Source organism: Helianthus annuus, chromosome 17, assembly GCF_002127325.2.
Source record: "Helianthus annuus cultivar XRQ/B chromosome 17, HanXRQr2.0-SUNRISE, whole genome shotgun sequence".
Taxonomy (NCBI): Eukaryota; Viridiplantae; Streptophyta; class Magnoliopsida; order Asterales; family Asteraceae; genus Helianthus; species Helianthus annuus.
The window spans coordinates 3275879-3296282 of record NC_035449.2 but is presented as its reverse complement, the minus strand read 5'-3'; the positions used below and the strand labels follow the sequence as shown (position 1 = coordinate 3296282).

Sequence of the window (20404 nt, the reverse complement as noted above, 5' to 3'; positions counted from 1 at the left end):
TAATAGATAATAAGGGTGGAGATATAATAGGAAGTTTATTTCGCTAGGAAGGATAGGAAGTAATCATAACCGTCCAATTGCACAATATACGGTCAAGATCAAAATCAAATTAAAAACTGTCATTTAAACACGCTCTCCGGAGTTTCAGGGGTATTATCGTCAAATTTCAAAATAACCGCCGTTGATTATACACAGAAACGCTTCGAAACAAAGTGCATTACGTTTTACACTTCCATTGAACGATCAAACACATACAGAAATTTGAGAAAATCATACTCCATTGAAGTTCATGGCGTCGTCGAGAGATAATTTGAAGGTTTACATTCGAGTTACTCAAAACAAATCAGTCTCTGAAAACCCTAAATCATCAAAGAAGCTAAAAACATCAACAGCTGAAGAGAACATTGATGAACAAGAAAATATTAGCCGAAAATCAACAATCAAACAACAAAGAACTAGAAAACGCAAAGATATTTCAGACAATGGTATATTTATCTATTTTTTGCTCTTTAACTGAATTCATGTTACGTTTTATGAAGTACAATAGACCTAATATATCATATCCGTTCCGAAAAATAGTTAATGAGTAATATTATCCCCTATCTTTACATTTTTGTTACCACAGACTATATTGCGTTTTATGTTAAAACTATGATCTAAGATACTAATGCTTCTTACGGGATTTATATATTGTGAATTAATGCGATTTACCTAAATAAATTTGCAGAAACAATGAGATTATTATTATGATAATTGTAATCGAATTTTACTACATTGCGTTTTATCTTTGAATTTGCTGAGATACATGTGTTGTTAACTATTGCGTTTTATATTAATATAAATAAAAAAACAAAATGAGATTATGTAATGTTAATTTGGTGTGTTAAATAATATGATGTAAAGTATTGCGTTTTATCTTAAACCTGTGAATTACTGCTTTTTATCTTTATAGTGTTAGCTAATGCGTTTTATCATTAATTTCTTAATTGACATTGTTGACTAATGCGTTTTACATTAATAAATCATAAAAAACAAAATGAGATTATTTAATGTTAATTTGGTGTGTTAAATAATATGATGTAAAGTATTGCGTTTTATCTTAAACCTGTGTGAATCACTGCTTTTTATCTTTATGGTGTTAGCTAGAGAGTTTTATCATAAATTTGTTAATTGACATTGTTGACTAATGCGTTTTACATTAATAAATCATAAAAAACAAATGAGATTATGTAATGTTAATTTGGTTTGTTAAATAATATGATGTAAAGTATTGCGTTTTATCTTAAACCTGTGAATCACTGCTTTTAACTTTATGGTGTTAGCTAATGCGTTTTATCATAAATTTGTTAATTGACATTGTTTCATTATTCTATTTAAAGTTAAAAAACAAGAGGAAAAACAACAACAGGAAAAACAAAAAAGGCGAAGAAAGAAAGTGGTGATAGAATCATCAGAAGAAACAGTTTCTGATTCAATGGATGAAAAATCTAGTCGAGCAATTGTTCTGCATACTTCCAATCAACAACAAGTAAATTCAGGTAACATAAAACGCATTTAACATATTTCATAAAAAAAATATATGTTTTTAACACAATTCATTGTATCAGATGATGATTTTGTTGATCCACAACCAAGAGTTAACCTGACAAAAAATCAAAAGAAGGAAAAGGCAGAATCAAAACCAAAGAGATCACAGAGGAAAGATAAAACAAAAGAACAACCAGAACAACAACCATATTATGATTACGACGGAAAAAAAATTAACATTAGATGTGCAGTCAATAATCTAAAAGATTATATTGAAGGTTTGTCAAAAGAGCAAAGGAATGTTGTTAGAGAAATAGGGTTTGAGAGCATACTAAAATTCAAGCTGCATTCAGTTCCACGGAAATTCGGTTATTGGCTGGTAAAAAACTTTGATGCTGAAAATGATGAGATAAATATTGGAGATGAAAAGATTAAGATCACAGCTGAATTCATCCAAAAGGTATTTCAAATACCAAATGGAAAAACAGAGATTGTGGAAAAACTGAGACCAAAAGACACTGATCTTATAATTAAATTCTGGCGCGGTCAATTCCCCAAAGATATTTTGCAAAGAATGTATGCGCACAACTTGATTACTTATTTAAAATCAAGAAATGAGCTTGGAAGATTGTTCAAACTGAATTTCTTGGTTATTTTTTTTACGATCATGGCGGAGGCAATGCAGAGTAGTAATGTTAATCAAAGATTCCTGCCATCAATGAAAAGTGACATAAAAACCCAGAATTTTAATTGGTGTGAATATATGCTGACCGTTTTAAAGCGTACAAGAAGACAATGGCCTGGAAATGAGAAGCTCTTCAATGGACCTATTGCATTGTTAGCGGTATGAAATCTGATCTTTCATTATTGCTACATATTTGCTGAATGTTTGTTTAGGCTGCTTGTTTATATTATTTGTTTGTTTAAAACTAGACTTTATAAAACGCAATGTATATTTTAAAACGCAATTATCTTTCATTTTTGTTTATTTAAGTTATTTGTTTCTTTAAAACTCTTCTTTGCTTGAGTAAAACGCAATGTTTTTGTAAAACGCAATATATTTAAAGTTACAAAACAATAGTTTTTTAATTTGTTTACAATGATTTATATTTTAAAACGCAACAAATTATGAATTTATTATTTATCTAAAACGCAATGAATCATACAGATACTATATGCATACAAAAAACAAGGATTTGATGATACTGAAAACACTGAAGAGTTCTCACTTTATAAAACGCAATGTATATTTTAAAACGCAATTATCTTTCATTTTTGTTTATTTAAGTTATTTGTTTCTTTAAAACTCTTCTTTGCTTGAGTAAAACGCAATGTTTTTGTAAAACGCAATATATTTAAAGTTACAAAACAATAGTTTTTTAATTTGTTTACAATGATTTATATTTTAAAACGCAACAAATTATGAATTTATTATTTATCTAAAACGCAATGAATCATACAGATACTATATGCATACAAAAAACAAGGATTTGATGATACTGAAAACACTGAAGAGTTCTCACTTGATAAAATTGATTCTACAACATTACAAGAATTTGAAGATGAATTGGAAATTGCTGCACAAAATGACGGCAGATGTCTTGTAAATGATAAAGTTAAAAAAGTCAGAAAGACTAAACAAAAAAAGAAAGATGAAAAGAATGAATTTTATGTTTATCCAAGTGAATCCGAGAATGAAAACGAAGAAATTTTTGAAGATGAATCTGAAGAAAAACATGAAGACGATGCTGAAGAACAACCAATCTCCTTACTTAAAGCTGCAACAGACTGGATTGATCAAGAGAATCAAGAGAATGTTCAAAACAGCCAAATTATAACAAATGAAACTGAGAAAACAAATACAGAAAGTGGAGGATCATGGGGGCAATTCTTCATTAAACCATCAGTAGGAAATAAAGATAAAATGTGGGTAGACAGTCAAAGCCGACTGCGTAATTTCATACCATCACAAAATCAAAGTGAAGGTCTTTCTGACATTCATTCAACAAAAAGTGGCGATGAAAATATGAAGAACATTAAAGATAAAAAATCACATGAAGAATATCTTGTGACTGCTTTGGATCAACATTTTAAAGGAATTGAAGAAGTTTTCGAAAGCATTCAATCACGCATAGATGAGATTGTGGAGGAAAATCCAACGAGTGAAGCTCTTCATAACAAAGTTAACGAATGGGTGTCATTGATTGAAAAATTCCACCATCAAGCAAAAAAGCACCAGAAAGTTAATATTGATTCAACTATGATTGAAACACCATCAAGATTTCTAAATTTGAGCCAAAATGAAGACACTGAAAATCAAATCATTTCAACACCATTGATTGTAAAACGCAATGATGATGATACAAAACACAATGAGGATAGCTCACCTCTAGTTCAATCATCCAATCCAGAAACAATCAGTGAGAATGAACCTGCATCTGTTCTGCAAACACACATTGAAAAACCTTCAATGGTACAATCATCATTTAGCGAAGAAACTCCATCATTAATGTTGGAGATTATCAAAAAGACAGATGAAGAAGAAAAAAAATCAAATCTAAAGAAATTTAATGATGATGAGGTACCATCCTTTGATTTGAAAATTTCTCAGTTGCCTTCAAATGTTGATGAAAATGAAGTTGAAGTTGATGCTACTGGACACGGTGAACAAACCGAAATTCAAGCGGAATCTGAAAAAAAAACAATCGAACAAGATGTTCAAATTACTGGAATACAAACAATGTTTGATAGAATTGAAGAACAGGATACTGAAAAGGAAATCAGTGATCTACTTCAAAACACATCATTCCTACACCCACAAGAAGATCAGTATAAAACACCTGCAAAATCAGTTCATCAAGAACAACCAACAACTGATATAAGCAAAACAGAAGAAATAATCACAAAGATGGTACGACCAGATCGAGAGAAAAATGTTCCTGAAGTATTTTGTTCACCATATTATCTAAGACAAGTAGCAATGAAGGAATCAAGAACAGCACACGAAAACAACATATCGGGATATGCGTTCCATGCAAAAGGAGAAATGATGTAAAAATTCATTTATATACACTAAAACAAAAAAACAAAAATCAAAATATTATAATTTAATTATTATTATTATATTTTTTTTGCAGGGATATTCTCTTTGAAATTAAAGAACATGCATTTCTATATAGATATGCTGCTGAAACAATGAGGCCAGGATTGGAAATCACCGGAGAAGTAATCAATTGTTGGTCTTATATTTTGAATGAAGAAGAAAAAAGAAGATCAAAAGACAACAAATCTCCACGATTTTTCTGTACTATTCGAATGCTGGTATGATATTTAAAACGCAATTTTTCTTATTCGTATAATGAAGAATTTTGAAGTTTGATTGAATTATGTTTTATAAAACGCAATAGAATTTTTATTTCTTTAATAAAACGCAATGATTTCTTTGTTTGAATGATGTTTTATAAAACGCAGCTGTATGTTTTATTAACTTCATAAAACGCAGCTCTATGTTTATTTACCTTCATAAAACGCAATAATATGTTAATTTGTTCTATTTTATACAGGCTTTACCAAATTGTGACAAGGAAGAATCTGAAAATAAAGGAAAGATGATAAAAGCATTCACAATGAACATAGAAAAAATTCTTCAAGGTGCAAAGCTAAAAAGCATAAAGGATTTTAAAATTATCCTTGTCCCGATTCTCCATATACAGCATTTCTTTGTTATATCTTTCAATCTTGAAGAGAAACAAATATTCATCATTGACAACAGTGCGAAAGAAGAAACAAATGAATCTAAATATGGAAATGTCCCTGAAAATACAGTAAGTATTCTTAATTATCCTTTTAAAACACAAATATAAACCACCTAATCTTTTTGTTTTGTTTTTTGTTTTTTTTTTTCTATAGAGGGATGCTTTGGCAGCTTACCTTAAATCTGTTGGACATGAAAAAGCAGATGATATAAAGGGAATAATCCCTGTTAGAATGCAGATGAAATGGAGGACACAACATAATGGCATTGATTGTGGTATATTCACAATGCGTCATATGGAATGTTATAAAGGAGAACCGGTCGAAAAATGGGATTGTGGGTTTAACGTGGAATATGAAGTACCTGCAAATATCAAGAAGGTTAAAAACAAAAAACCAGTCAACAAGCAGACCGCACAACTTGAAGATTTAAGAAGAAAGTTCATCGCAAAGATATTATTGCACGAAATCAACGAACAAAGAGATTATGTTATTGAAGACTCAAAGACGTTTCGAGACCTCAGTGCGAAACTTAAAAAACAATCTTATGAAACTAGTTTAGATAGGATTAAAGACAGGCTTGCTCTTGCTGGTTTACTTTGATTTTGAAATGATACTTATTATAAAACGCAATGTTTTTTTCATTTATCTTGGTTTTTATATAAATCATTATTTTCTTGATCATGCTAGTTACTTTGAGTTAAAAATGCTACTTACTATAAAACGCAATGTTTTTTATTTTAAAATATCAGTTATTTTTTTGTTATCTTAAAACGCAATATGTATCATTTAAAAATATTAAATCATTATTTTGTAAACAATTTATACAATTATATAAAATTTATAAAACGCAACATTTTAATATATGCTATTGTCTTTTTAAATTATTACAATGTATTAAAATGCTAAAAACTATAAAACGCAATATTTTTTCTAATTATTCTTTTCCAAACATATAACGCAATATATTTATAACGCATTGATTTTTTTTTTAAATTTATAAAATACAAAAAACAAATAAAATAAACTGATATCTTAATGACAAGAAATGATTAGACCAAAAGCCTTAAAAAGCCTTTTAGATTCCTGATATAAATACTGTATATATGATGGAAATATCAATTAAAAGAAAAAAATAAAAAATAATCATTATTATTATTAAGACAAATTGATTCAAATTCCTTTACCAGTAGATTATATAAGAACAGAAACCCTAAACTATTTTCACATTTCTCTCATCATACACCAAAAAACACCAAAAAACCCAACACACACAAACCCTAAAATGGATAATCAACAACTATCAGTTTGGTGGGTTAAAAGAGGCAATTTCTTTCTTCAATTCCTTGATGGAAAAAAAATAAAATACCATTTCGTTGCTTCTGTCCTTCAAAACTGCAATGAAAATGTTTTGAAAAGGATGAACGAAATAGGTATACCACCTTCTTGTTACACAGATCAAACAGCCGCACTGTTCAGAATTCTACACAAAAGATATGGTAATCCGAATCAAACAGAAACTGAAGATGCCCAGGTTACATCTTGGGAGTTCATTGAAGAAACTTTCAAAGTTTCAGTGACTTGGGACGATGGTGAGGTGGAGATGTATGACCCAAAGGACATATCTACCAGTGAGGATATAAGTTTTTTGAAGCAGTTATCCGAAATACCAATCATCAACAACTCTGCTAGCAAATTTGCAGAGAAGCTTCAAAACGCAGTACTCTCACAGGTTGAACTTTGGGTTGAATCTGAAAGTGATGAAGAAATCCCTGATGGAAGCTTAGGGTTTTCATCCGATGAAGAAACAAACTTTGATCCATGAAGCTGATCATGCTAGTTATTTTTGTTATTTTTGTTGCTTGAAAAAATCATCTTTGTTTAGAACTATCATTATCTATATAACGCAATGTTTATTATATCTACTTGAATTTCTTGTTTAATTTTATGTTTAATATGTGTTACAATAAAACGCAATAATAAAAAAAAACATATTAAAGTATATTGTTCTATCTATAAAACGGAATAACAATATACTGTTATCATAAAACGCAACTTTCCAAAAAAAGCTGTCATGTGATTTTGAAATCCCTTTTGGAATCTTAGTGTTGTCATCATTTCGTGTTTAATTTGTTCTATGATCTATGTTACAATAAAACGCATTAATCAAAAAATACAATTTAAATTATATTGTTCATGTATAAAACGCAATTACAATATATTGTTGGTATGATAAAACGCAATTAACCAAAACATACTGATAAATATGATGGATATTATAAAACTCAGTAATAAAATGAGATGAAACATATACATCATAAAACGCAATGACAAATTTTTTTTTACTTATTGATATCTGATTTTGTCAGAATTTCTATACATAATTACATTGCATTGCTAGAACCTATAGCATTAGAAGAAACCTTATCTTTACATGTGCGACTGTTATGTCCTTTTTCACCACATACACGGCACGATTTCTGGATCTTTGATGATTTCTGAATTGCAATCTCACGATTTGACTTGATCCTTTTTTGTACACCGCATCCTTTGGTCCTTGTTTTGATCGGCACACGAATAATAGAATCTGATTTTTCTATGTTCCCTCCAATTTCAGCAAATCTTTCTTTGCGACTAGGAGGCGGCGCAGCAACCATAACCTCATCCGCTTTATCAATATAACTTTTAATATGATCCCTGTAACGACACAACTCATCTATATCGCCAACCAGCCTATTAACCACATACTCATTTGCAACAACGATTTCTCTATAAACTTTATCAATTTCACTATTCCTACCAATTTCATCAAACCGAATATTTGAATGATTTGATCCAACAGAAACAACATCTCTCATCCATCTTCTATGAACATATCTTCTAGGAAACTCATTTATATCATCATACCGTAAAACGTAAAATATATGCCGGCATAATATACCAAATTGTTCAAACCGTTTGCAAGAACAACTTATTGTTAATCCATCTTCTTGTTTGCTGTATTGCACCTGTAAATAAGATTAAAAAGCTATATAAAATTAGTGAAATTAAATATAAAACGCAATGAATCTTAATTATAATACAGATAAAACTATATTTTCATATAATGATAAAACGCAATGAATGATGGAATAATAAAACGCAATAGATATTTAAAAATATATAAATTTAAAAAATACCTTCAAAAAAGATGTGCATGGCTGTCTGAAATCCTTTATTTCAAAATATTGAACATCACCCACAATATCAAGAGACTTTGACATACACTTTGTAATGGCAGCATCAATTTCAATCTGAATATCCTTAAAAATTGTTTTGGTGTATATTTCTGATGCTTGTTTCTCCAATACAAAGTCACTCCAGGGCTTAGACTCAATATACCTTGTATCATGATCATTCCTCCTATGCTCATGCCTTTGAATATCCATTGCAGTCTCAAAATGAGTGAAAAATTCAACAAGTGTACATCTTGGATTGCAAATCTGACCAAAGAAGTAATTCTCGCTTTCACATCTCGAAGTAGTACGCATAAGACCAGCCAAATCCTCTCCATGGTAATAAGCAGGAATCCAGTCAAATCGAAGATCGTACATATCTTTTAACCACTCATGATTTTCCAATCCAAAAGTAGACATTATTGAATGCCACTCAGTTTCAAAATCTTCTGGACTAATAGTATCATTCCAAACAACATGAGTCATTCTTGTATTAAAATCAGTGTTTGCAGACAAAACAGGACCAACCTGAATAAAAAAGTAATAATATTATAAAACATAAAACGCAATAATTTAAAAACAATATATTGAAAATGATAAACATAATGAATTGATGGTAAAACGCAATTGTTTTGTAATTCTATTGATAAAAATATTTGGTGATCTTATTGTATAATACATAAAACGCAATAATAAAACAATTAAAATTTCAGTTTGTTATATCATAAAACGCAGTTAATACCTTTGTCTTCAATTTCTCCCATATGTGCCACATACATAACCTATGCCTACTTCTTGAAAGTACATCCTTAATAGCTCTCTTCATTGCAGCATCTTGATCAGTAACAACAACTTTAGGCTCACTTCCAAAAGCATTAACAAAACACCTTAAAAGCCATCTATAAGAATCTGCAGTCTCCGAACCAAGTAATGCACCACCAAATGTGACATTCCTATAATGATTATCAATACCAGTAAATGGAACAAAAACCAAATCATACCTGCATAAAAAACAAATTAAAAAAGCATTAGAAATTAGAACAGAATGTATAACGCAATAGAATATATAACGCAATAAATGAAAAAAAACTTACTTGTTTGATTTATAAGTAGCATCAAAACCAAATATGTCACCAAAAACTGTATAATTTTTTTTTGATTGCTCATCAGCCCAGAAAAGCCCTTTCAATCTTCTATCTTCACCAATAACATAATCACATGTGAAACCCGGACAACATTCTTTCTTCCTAATAAGACGCCTAACTACCATTTCTGCATCATACTCTCCGATATAAAGATTCAAATCCCTTCTATAATTCTTACAATCAACTTTACTAGCACCAACTTCACCAAAACCACCATACATTGTTTTCATAATATTGAATGCTTTAACAGGTCCAATATTGATTGCTGACAATCCAGATATAAAACTTTCTTTCACATAATCGATACTTCGTGCAGCCGGCAAGAAATGAATATCTTCATCTTCCACAAAGATATGATTATGTTCTTCTTCAAAGTAGTAGATTTTATACATATTATTGTTCTCTAATATTAATTTCACATGAGCATTGCATCCAACTCTTTTTGAACCTCTATTACGTCTAACAATCTTTTTACTATTCTCAACTGAACCAGAATCTATTTCTTTGCTAACATGAAATCCTTCTTTTGAACAGACAATATATCTTATTTTCACTAAACCATCACCATTTGTCCAAGAGGTATTTTTTCTTGCAGAAAAACCTGCAGCAAGTGCATATCTCTGATAAAACGCAAAAGCCTCATCAAATGACTTAAAAAACATTCCAACAGCAGGTGTAATGGATCCACTGACTTTAGGTTTGAAAAACTTTCTTCCACTGTTTATGCATACACGTTCCTCCCACTTGGAAATGTTATCTGAAACAATTAAAAAAAACTTTAAAACGCAATTCATCTTACATAATAATGTTTTTATTGATAAACCAAAAAATATATTAATAAAAATTTAAAATTCAAACATTTAAAGTTTATATATAGACTAATATGGATAAAAAGCATAAAAAGCAACAGCTTCAGTAAAACGCATCATATGATCTGAAACACTTAACAAATAATCATAAAACGCAATACATCCTATATAATAATGTGTTTAATATTAAATCATAAAAATAAGTTAAAAATAATATATGAAATACAAACCTTTAAGGTTTGTATATGAACTATTATCTAAAAAATCATAAAACGCAATACATTCAGTAAAACGCATAAAATGATGAATAAACAAAACATTGTACAACAATAACAGTTATAGACAGTTAAAGCTTTATATAACATAAAAATAAAAGTTTTATATTCATACAATTTAATTAATATCATAAAACGCAACTCTTCACTAAAACGCAATAAATGATGAAGAAAAAAAACAAACAAATTATGTTTAATTATACAACAATAACTATTAAACTTATGAAAAATCAAATATTACTTACAGAACCACGAATTATAAAACGTAAAACAAAGAAATTCAGAAAAAATAACAAAATTTTACTCCGAATTGAAGCTAAACATACCAACAGAGTTTGAAGAAGACATTGAAGTTATCGAATTGACGAACGATACAAGATTAATGTTTGAAAAGAGATGAATTTGCAATCGACGGTGATTTAGGGTTACAGAACCTTCAATTATGTTATGAGAGTGATGAACTAAGAAAAGAAGTAACAAAATCTGTAATTGAATTAGAACGAAGATATGATAATGTAAAAAGACGAAAATGCCACCGCGTACAAAAATTTAAAAAAATATGATGAACGGCTAAGATTACTTCCTATACTTCCTAGCCAAAATAAACTTCCTATTTGATCTTTACCCAATAAATTTAAAATAAAAATTATGAAAATCACTTATAATATTATTTAATAGATATTGATTCAAAACAAGGTTTTGGCACAACATGTTAACCGTTTACCTACCATGCTATTTCTGAAGGTTTTTTTCCAAACAAATTTTTACTAAAAGTTTTAAGAGAAAATCGCTTACCCTTATTATTATGGCTATATAAACATCATAGTTAAAACTTAAAAGTAAGGGTGTTCATTGTTTGATTCGAAACTGCATAGACCGAAATTGAATAAACTGAAATTTTCAATTTAGTTGACTCAAATAACCCATTTTCAATCCATATCTACTTAGCCCAGTACTAATACACAAGCCCAACAGTGAATAACCCATTAACTCGCTAACCAAAAACCAATAATCTTCTTTTTTTTATTATTTATGGAATATTTGATTTAAATAACCTTAAATTTAACTAATTAGTCGATTGTACTCTGAACTTTCAATTTGTACCACACGACTTCCAACTTTCAACTTATTGGTCGATAGTACTCCAAAACTAACCTAAGGCTAACCTAACACTAACCCAGTTTGCCGACATTAGCCGCCACGTCACCGAACTAGTGTCACATCATAAAAAATCACATCAACTGCCATATCATAAAAAAAGATAAGTCATATGTCACTGCCACATCATCAAACAGATAAAAAGAAGTCTGCCCTAAGGCTAGGGGTGTGGTTTAAAGCCCATAGCCCTAGGCGCTTTATTACGCTATGTCAGGTCCACCTAGGCGCCACGTCATATGAGGGGCTTTAAAACCCATCGTTAAACTTGCATGCAATGGTTTAAAACCTCCATCCTAATTATTTTTATATATATATATTTTATTTTTTAATTTATATGCCAATTTTATTTAAAACAAAATAAAAATACATAATTTCATTAAAATAAATAAAACATTACTACTTAAAAAAATGCAAAGTTACTTAAAAAAGATAAACTACTTGAAAATAAAAAAAACTACATATATTTCGCTCGGATTTTTGTCTTATGAGCCTTTAAAATGACTCGGTCCTTCTCTGGTAGGTGGGAAAATCTTTCTCGAGAAACTTCATATCTTTCTGGATTTGTTTCTCCATTCTAAGTTCATGCTCCTTTTCCTTGATCGAGAGAAGCCGATTGACTCTACGTTTGAACTCGTCAACTTTGGCAGGTCATCCGATGGCGTTGAAGAAGACGTGTCTCATGCTCGTGCAACTTCCTTACTTCTATCCCTACCTTTCGGTCGTGGCGGTTCTTCAAAATCCTCGAACTCGTCATTTAGATTAATAGTAGTACGAGCATCAGACTCAGATGGTTCGGTAGTCGTCGTTGATCTGGATCGTTTTAACCTATGGGCCATTGGGTCAAACAACTGTACAAGATGCCACTTGAGAAATTTGTAAAGATTTTAGATGAAGAAGAGATGAAAATTTAAGTAAAGGGGTAATGTATTTATAGTATTACAATAAAAAATTAGAACTTTAATTTTTTTAAGTTTTGACCGTTGCCAAACGGTCTTTTTAACCAAAATCCTTGAAACAACCGCTTTTTTACTTGTTACTGGGCTGGCAACGGGCTATAGCGCCCCTAATTTGAAGGTGGGGCGCCATAGGGCGCTATTGAAAGTGATGCGTACAGTGACGGTATACACCACCGGACAATACATTTTTCCCGCCAATTTTCTATCTGTTACGGCGGCGATTATTTACTTAGTCTTAGATCGGATTCATAGTTAAAGAAAAGAAAAAGATGAAGATTCAACGAACAGTAGAGGAAGCAATAGTACTCCTTCGTAAACGACTCTGTGATCCCGATTTCATCTTCTCCTTATTCTCCGATTCTCCCGATAGCAACTACAGGTTCCCCCTTCTTCTCTCTCTAACATTCATGTATTTTAAGTTAAAACCCTAAAAATTAATTAATTAATTTGTTAACAATTTCAGCAAGTTGAAATTTATCGTATCAAGTTCGGTAACTGAGGCCTGTAACAATTCAATCTTGCTTCTAGGTCCTCGAGGATGCGGCAAAAATGCGGTACACTACCTACCTACCTTAGGGTTTGTATTTGAAAGTTTGATAGTATGTAATGTGATTAGGGTTTTACTATTTTCTTTTAGGTGTTGGATCTTGTTCTAGAAGATTTGTTGAAAGAGTATCCTGACATGATATCAGTGGTATGTGTGTTTGTTGTTCTAGGTTTTAAGTTATTTTTGGCACAATTAGGGCAGCAAACGAACCAAACAAACACGAACAAGACCTTGTTCATGTTTGTTTGTTAATAAATATATGTGTTCGCGAACTGTTCACGAACACTTATTGAACGAGATTTTATGTTTGTGTTCGTTTGTTAAGGAAATGAACTTGTTCGTGTTCGTTTGTGTTTGTTAATTTTAGACAACGGACAAAAACGAACGTTGACGAACACAAATGAGCACAAAATAATGTTTATGAACACAAATAGAAACAGACGAACACAAACAATCGTTCATAAACAGAATATATAATACACTGACACTTATTAGATATTTAATTTGTCGCAATTTTGAAGTATTTAAATAAATACAAAAATTAAAAACACTAATGAACCATCGAACACAAACGAACACGTTACCGAACGTTCACGAACATAAACGAACGAGATTTCTTGTCCGTGTTCGTTTGTTTAATAAACGAACGGACACAAACAAACTTCCCGCCGAACGGTTCACGAACTGTTCGCCGAACGTTTGGTTCGTTTGCAGCCCTAGGCACAATGATTGGTGTCTGATTCGGGTTTTTTTTATGGTTGTTGTAGATTAAACTGAATGGGCTTTTGCACTGTGATGATAATTGTGCTCTAAAGGTGAGATCTTTTTTTTCTCTTCCAAATTTATTTCTGTTCCTCAAGCGAGTTCAGCAGGTGGTAAGTAGTAACACCGCGCATGTTAAGGGACAGAATTTTGTGTTTAGCAGGGTAGGGTTTGCTATTCAGAAGGGGGTAGCGGCACAGCTTGTTGCCCGTCTACCTGGCATTAGTCTATAATCGTCTCTGTTTTAATGAAAATTTTATTTTAAATTATTTGTTTTTTATTTTTGTAAGTTATACATTGCTTTCTGTTTTGGTTTTGTGAATTTTTTTTTTTACTTTTGTTGGTTTTGTGTTTTGATAAATATTAATTTTGGTCTTAGATGATCAGAAGAAATTGCTTTGCAAATGTGAAAAATGTATCTTGGTCTTTTTTTCTCTTTTTTCATATTTATTTCTTGGATTGATTGTTTAACGTTCATTACAGGAAATTGCTAGACAATTATGTATTGAACATGAACTGATGTTCTCTAAAATGGTACTATCTCAAATCTACCGTTACTAAATGATACATACGAACAAAGTTAACTTGCAGTTCATCACGTTGTAAATTTGTTGCAGGCGTCATCTGATGATAATTCTCAGTTCATGATAGCCATGTTACGGTCAGCATCTATTCGTTTTTGTTTTATTTTTATTTTCTCTAAATATATACTCTCGACATTCAATAAAAGCTACAACACTTTAAGCTGTTACATTTAGCTTGCAATATTTCATTTTTTCACAAGTTTTTTTTTTTTAAGTGGTTTTGCTGATTTATTCCTGATGATCGTTATGACCAGAGAATGCGGATTAGCACACAAGACAGTAGTTTTTGTATTGGACGAGTTTGACCTTTTTGCTCAGGTGAAGTCAACATACACGCTGTGATAATGGATTCTTTTCTTTTATTTTCACAATTTGAGATATACGATTGTGCTATTGCTATTTTTATTTATTTAAGACCGACATATCCTTGCACAGGGTAAGCAAAGATTACTGTATAGCTTGTTGGATGCAATGCAATCTGTATCGTCACAAGCTGTTGTCATCGGTATTAGTTGTCGACTGGTATGTCAAAAAAATTTACTTCATTATTTCATCGTAAGTTTTTAATTAGTTATAAGTTTTATACATTACGAGACTCGATTTTGCCAAGCAGGATGCGGATCAGCTGTTGGAAAAACGAGTACGATCTCGGTTCTCACACAGGAAACTGCTGTTTCTTCCTCCACAAAAGGATGATTTACAGAGGTGATTGTTACAAAACTTTCTTTGTGATGTGGTTATATTTTTGTACTAGGTTAAAGCTTGTTATAATTTATAATTTTTTTTTTTTTTAATACTTGTGTGTTTATCATGCAGACTGTTGAAACACATTTTACTGTTGCCAACGGATTCAACCCTTCCTCATGACTATGTAACTGATTTTAATTCACGAATTTCCGTATCCTTTTTCGTTCTCTTTTGCTAGTGACGTGGTTTTTATAATATACAAGTGAGTAAAATGTTATTTTCGTCCCTGAGGTTTGGCCAGTTTTGCGACTTTCGTCCAAAGGTTTGTTTTTCCGCATCTAGATCCAAAAGGTTTAAAATATTGCTATTTTCATCCGGCTAGTTAACTCCATCCATTTTCTCCGTTAGGGGCATTTCCATCTTTTTTGTTAACTTAAAGGGCAATTCGGTCTTTTTCACTTTATGTAAAAAGATCGAATTGTCCTTTAAGTTAACAAAAAGACGGAAATACCCCTGACTTAACGGAGAAAAATGGATGGAGTTAACGAGCCGGATGAAAATAGCAAGATTTCAAACCTTTTGGATCCGGATGCGGAAAAACAAACCTTTAGACGATAGTCGCAAAACTGGCCGAACCTCAGGGACGAAAATGGCATTTTTACTCTAAAAAAGTCAAATGAGACTACATGTGACATTCCTTGACATGCTCTAGAACATAATAGCAGATAAAAAGTTCAATGAAATCATTGATAAATTAACAGATGCTGACTGCACCGTTAGTAATTTCGTGCGGTTTCTGTAAGTTATTTCTTCTTGTATTTTGCATATGCAAGTTTCCTTTTGTCATCGATTTGCCGTGATTATCTTCTAAAGCTTATTTGTCATGCTTCGTTTCTTTAGGTTTTCTGCTGTATGTTGCATTGATTCTAAAAGTGGTTATATGACACTTGAGAACTTTAAATCTGCACTTTCAACCGTTCAAAGGCAGCCCAAGTTGGATTGTCTAAAAGGTATGACTGACTTAATTTCTTTCGGGTAAAATCAAGTTAAAGTTGTTTGATATTGTCAACGTTACAAAGTATTAACGTCTGATTGGGTCCACAAGATTCTCATTTTTTTGGTGAGTTAACTGCCATTTCCGTTCCTGTGGTTTGCCCAATTGTGCCAGTCCAGGCGAAATTTCAAATTTGTACCATTTTCATCCCTGTCCCTGACATTCTTGAAACATGCCGGTTCCGTCCAAAAATTAACGTCTGTTAAAATCTGTCGTTTAATGAAGAGTAAAACCATCATTATTTTTAGTTTTCCCTTTTTTTTTAAATCAATAAAACGGAAAATAAAAAAAGGAAAATGGTGTAAAAAACAAAAAATAAAAAAAGGAAAATGACGTTTTTGCCCTTCATTAAACGGCAGGTTTTAGCAGACGTTAAGTTTTTGGACAAAACTGGCATGTTTCAAGAATGTCAGGGATGAAAACGGTCCAAATTTGAAATTGGACAAACCACAGGGATGAAATGGCAGTTAACTCTTAATAAAATATTTATAAAATTTTGCTAATCACATAAACGGTTTTTATTGACATTAAGACTTAAAACGGATTCATCTCTTGTAAGTATCTGTTCATTCCTTTTTGTCTATTTTGAGAGAGAAACGGCATGATTTTTTTTTTTATTTTTATTTTTTTTTTGCAGATTGCTCAATTCTGGAGCTTTATATAATGGTTTGCATAAGGAGGTTGGAATTCAAAGAACAAGAATCATATAATTTCAATTCCGTAATGAAAGGTCAGTGCAAATGTGCCTCACAGATTTATCCTGTAAATCTCTAGTTATGCTCCATTGCTTTAAATATATATTAGTAACACATTCTACATGACAGAATACAAAACTATATATGATTCAGTTCAGAATGTGGATAATTATTCACGTAATGTATGCTTACGGGTAAGGTTTTCATTTTTTCATACCTTTTTATTATTAATTAGTCCAAGCGTTATGTGATGTGTTAACCATATGAAAACGCACGTTTTGACGTATCCGGTTGAACTCAATGTATCCTATAGTTGCATTGCGATTGGATCAAAACGTAACGTAAATCGAATTTATATCGTACAATCATAACGTATTATACGCAACCCGACTAACTCGAATTTATATCGTCAAGCCAAAAACTCTCGAGGGGGGGGGGGTCAAAGTGGCATTTACAAAGTTGATAAAAAGTTAAGTGGTTAAAAATTGCATTTCCTAAACTTAAGCGCTAAGAAAGGGTAAAGATAAAATTCGATAAAGTTTTGGGGTAAGAAGGAAACTATAACAAAGTTGGGGCTGAAAAGGAAACTATTAGAAAGTTGGGATGTCAAAAGCAAACTATTTGTAAAATGGAGTAGTAGTTTAGGGACTAAATTTGCCATTTTATGAAACTTTGAAGGTACCAAAGTCAAGGGGCTAAAATTGCAACATTGTGAAAGTATGGGGGGAGGAAGGCAAAGCCGGTGGGGTTTCTACCGATTTTGTCTGTTAAGATAGTATAGAATATCAGTGTAATTTGATATAATTTCTTAAGTTATGTTCCCATTTTTGTTGGTAATAATTTTTTTCTAACAATTTTAAATGTGCAGGCCTTTGAGCACCTTCTTGATCGCCAGTTAATCGAGTTTGCAGATAGGGGACATAATCAGTGTATTGAATTCCGCTCAGTGAAGCTGCTAATTTCACCTGCTGAACTGCATCAAGGGTTGAAATCAAATCGTTCATGTCCAGTAAGTTATCTAAAGAATTCGAGTAAATTACAAAAATCGTCCTTTATGTATGTCACTTATTGCAAACTGTGTTCTTTGTCTTCAATAATTACAGAAAACGTACTCTATGTTTGCAAACCCTTGCAAGTTATGTCCTTTAGCCCTAACTCAGTTAATTTTTTGTGGTTAAATCTGACCAGATGGACCCCACATGAGGGTATTTTGGTCATTTTACTCTCATGTGGGGTCCACTTGGTCAGATTTAACCACAAAATTTAACTGAGTTAGGGCTAAAGGACATAACTTGATGAGGGTATTTTGGTCATTTTACTCTCATGTGGGGGTCTATTTGGTCAGATTTAACCACAAAATTTAACTGAGTTAGGGCTAAAGGACATAACTTGCAAGGGTTTGTAAACATCGAGTACGTTTTCTATAATTATTGAAAACAAAGGACACAGTTTGGAATAAGTGACATACATAAAGGACGATTTTTGTAATTTACTCAAAGAATTCATTCGTTTGGGTCTTGATTTATATGATATGATTATGGAACACAAAGTTGTTTATTGGCTGAAGTTTCTTTTATATGGCTTGTGTAGGCTATCCTTCAGAAGCTAATGAATCAAGAAGCGAAATTTGTTGCGAACGGTTAGTACTAGAAACAAAATGTATGCGCAACAAAATGTATGCGCAACGGCATTATGAAGACTGATGATATGAGATGAGACATCAGATTTGTTATTTTGATTGATCTTTATGTTTTGCATATTGTATAAGTTTGAATGTATTGTCCTTAACAAAGCTAAGACTATAGTAAGTGATGATCATGACCTGCTAATCGCTACTACTTTACTGAAAATTACAATTTTTTTATTTAACATCATTTCTCACTTCTCTCATCACAATCCAAACTTCTATCAACCAAATCCTTTCTTTCACAATCTAAAAATCTCACCCTATTTTTAAAATGGCGGATCACATACCGCTATTTATTCCATACGACATTAGTGAAGACGGTGATTCTTCCTCAAGCAATAGTAGTTTTTTTTTTTTTCAAAAACTCATCGGGCAAGTCGAACTAGAAGACACGAGCACATCTAGTAAAAAAAAGTTGTCCGTCGTGATTGAGAGAAAGGCCACGAAACCCTTATGGCAGATTATTTTGTCGAGGAGCCCAAATTCATTGATGAAGTTTTTCGTCATATGTTTCGTATGTCAAAAAGGTTGTTTTTAAAAATTGTGAGCAACGTGCAAGCGAATAACCCGTGATTTCAAGAGGGCGTGGATGAGAGAATGAAGAAGAGTTTTACACCGTTGCAAAAAGTTACATCGACAATTAAACAACTTGCAACCGGTAACCCTTCAGACGAGAACGATGAGTATTTAAATATGGTCGAAAGGACTTCCCGTGAGTGTCTAGAATATTTTTGTCTAACTGTATGTAATAAATACGCATTCGAGTTCTTACATAGACCAACAAGCCACGATGTTGCGCTTTCGTACCAAGCTCACGAGGAGAAACATCACCTTCCTGGGATGCTGGGTAGCCTTGATTGTACGCATTTTGTTTGAAGAATGTGTCCAACAGAGTTGCGGGGCCAATATATGAGAGAGGATCATAGGTCCCCAACAGTTATGCTCGAAGCGGTGGCCTCTCAAGATTTGTAGATTTGGCATGCTTTTTGTGTTCCACCAGGTTCACTAAACGACATCAATGTGCTCCAACAATCTCCGTTATTTCTTACTCAACAAAATGGAACTGCACCAAAATGGCCATTTTACTTGAACAACCACTTTTACAAGCGTGGATACTATCTTATCGATGGAATCTACCCTACTTGGTCCGTGTTAGTGGAATCTTTTCCATATCCTCACATTCCGAACGAAAAGAAGTTTAAGTGGTAACACGAGGCGGCAAGAAAAGACGTGGAATGGGCTTTTGGTGTTTAATGTTTTAAAGTCAAAGTGGGGTATACTTAATCGACCAATGCGTGCTATGAGTGTATAAAAGATTAGGTATGTCGTATGTACGTGCATTATTATACACGATAGCACCGATACACATTCGGGATCCTCCAGTCGAGCCCGTTTTCGATGATACTGTTTTTAATGAGCTTATTGATAAATATATGCATTGGAAACTAAAATATGATCTCGTGGAGCAGAACTAGATTTACCCTACCTTTTGGCGGATTCCGATGACGAATAGTTACATTAGTTATTTTGTTTAAAATATGTTTTATTTA

The 20404-nt window shown here is 31.9% G+C and overlaps 2 protein-coding genes across 3 annotated transcripts; one reads left to right on the top strand and one right to left on the bottom strand.

The window, feature by feature from the left end:
- Positions 1-7598: 7598 nt before the first annotated feature.
- Positions 7599-12718, bottom strand: LOC110921426 (protein FAR1-RELATED SEQUENCE 5-like). The gene is made up of 5 exons (XM_022165749.2): positions 12595-12718; positions 9590-10397; positions 9238-9496; positions 8460-9023; positions 7599-8288 (listed from the first exon to the last, which is right to left on the bottom strand). The coding sequence occupies exons 1-5, from the start codon at positions 12716-12718 to the stop codon at positions 7665-7667; spliced, it is 2379 nt and encodes a 792-aa protein (XP_022021441.2). The 3' UTR covers positions 7599-7664.
- Positions 12719-12967: 249 nt separating this feature from the next.
- LOC110923000 (origin of replication complex subunit 4) lies at positions 12968-18996 on the top strand. Of its 2 annotated transcripts, none has more exons than XM_022167199.2 (16): positions 12968-13217; positions 13302-13392; positions 13476-13532; positions 14153-14200; positions 14631-14681; positions 14765-14808; positions 14986-15049; positions 15167-15253; positions 15345-15436; positions 15548-15629; positions 16131-16216; positions 16319-16428; positions 17110-17202; positions 17297-17361; positions 17846-17909; positions 18036-18165. In XM_022167199.2, the coding sequence occupies exons 1-15, from the start codon at positions 13108-13110 to the stop codon at positions 17864-17866; spliced, it is 1101 nt and encodes a 366-aa protein (XP_022022891.1). In that variant the 5' UTR covers positions 12968-13107; the 3' UTR covers positions 17867-17909; positions 18036-18165. The 2 variants fall into 2 exon arrangements, with proteins under 2 accessions (XP_022022891.1, XP_022022890.1); XM_022167198.2 differs by lacking the exon at positions 17846-17909 and adding an exon at positions 18758-18996 and having other exon boundaries at positions 12976-13217; positions 18036-18176.
- Positions 18997-20404: the final 1408 nt, after the last annotated feature.

Excerpts from the sequence above, each read along its gene's own strand:
- LOC110921426 (XM_022165749.2), bottom strand. The coding sequence starts at position 12,718 with ATGGCCCATAGGTTAAAACGATCCAGATCAACGACGACTACCGAACCA. Across the intron at positions 10,398-12,594 it reads AGAACCGCCACGACCGAAAG|ATAACATTTCCAAGTGGGAG; the intron begins GTAGGGATAGAA and ends TAATTGTTTCAG. Across the intron at positions 9,497-9,589 it reads GCTACTTATAAATCAAACAA|GTATGATTTGGTTTTTGTTC; the intron begins GTAAGTTTTTTT and ends TTTTTTATGCAG.
- LOC110923000 (XM_022167198.2), top strand. The coding sequence starts at position 13,108 with ATGAAGATTCAACGAACAGTAGAGGAAGCAATAGTACTCCTTCGTAAA. Across the intron at positions 15,437-15,547 it reads CAAAAGGATGATTTACAGAG|ACTGTTGAAACACATTTTAC; the intron begins GTGATTGTTACA and ends TTTATCATGCAG. Across the intron at positions 16,429-17,109 it reads CAAGTTGGATTGTCTAAAAG|ATTGCTCAATTCTGGAGCTT; the intron begins GTATGACTGACT and ends TTTTTTTTGCAG.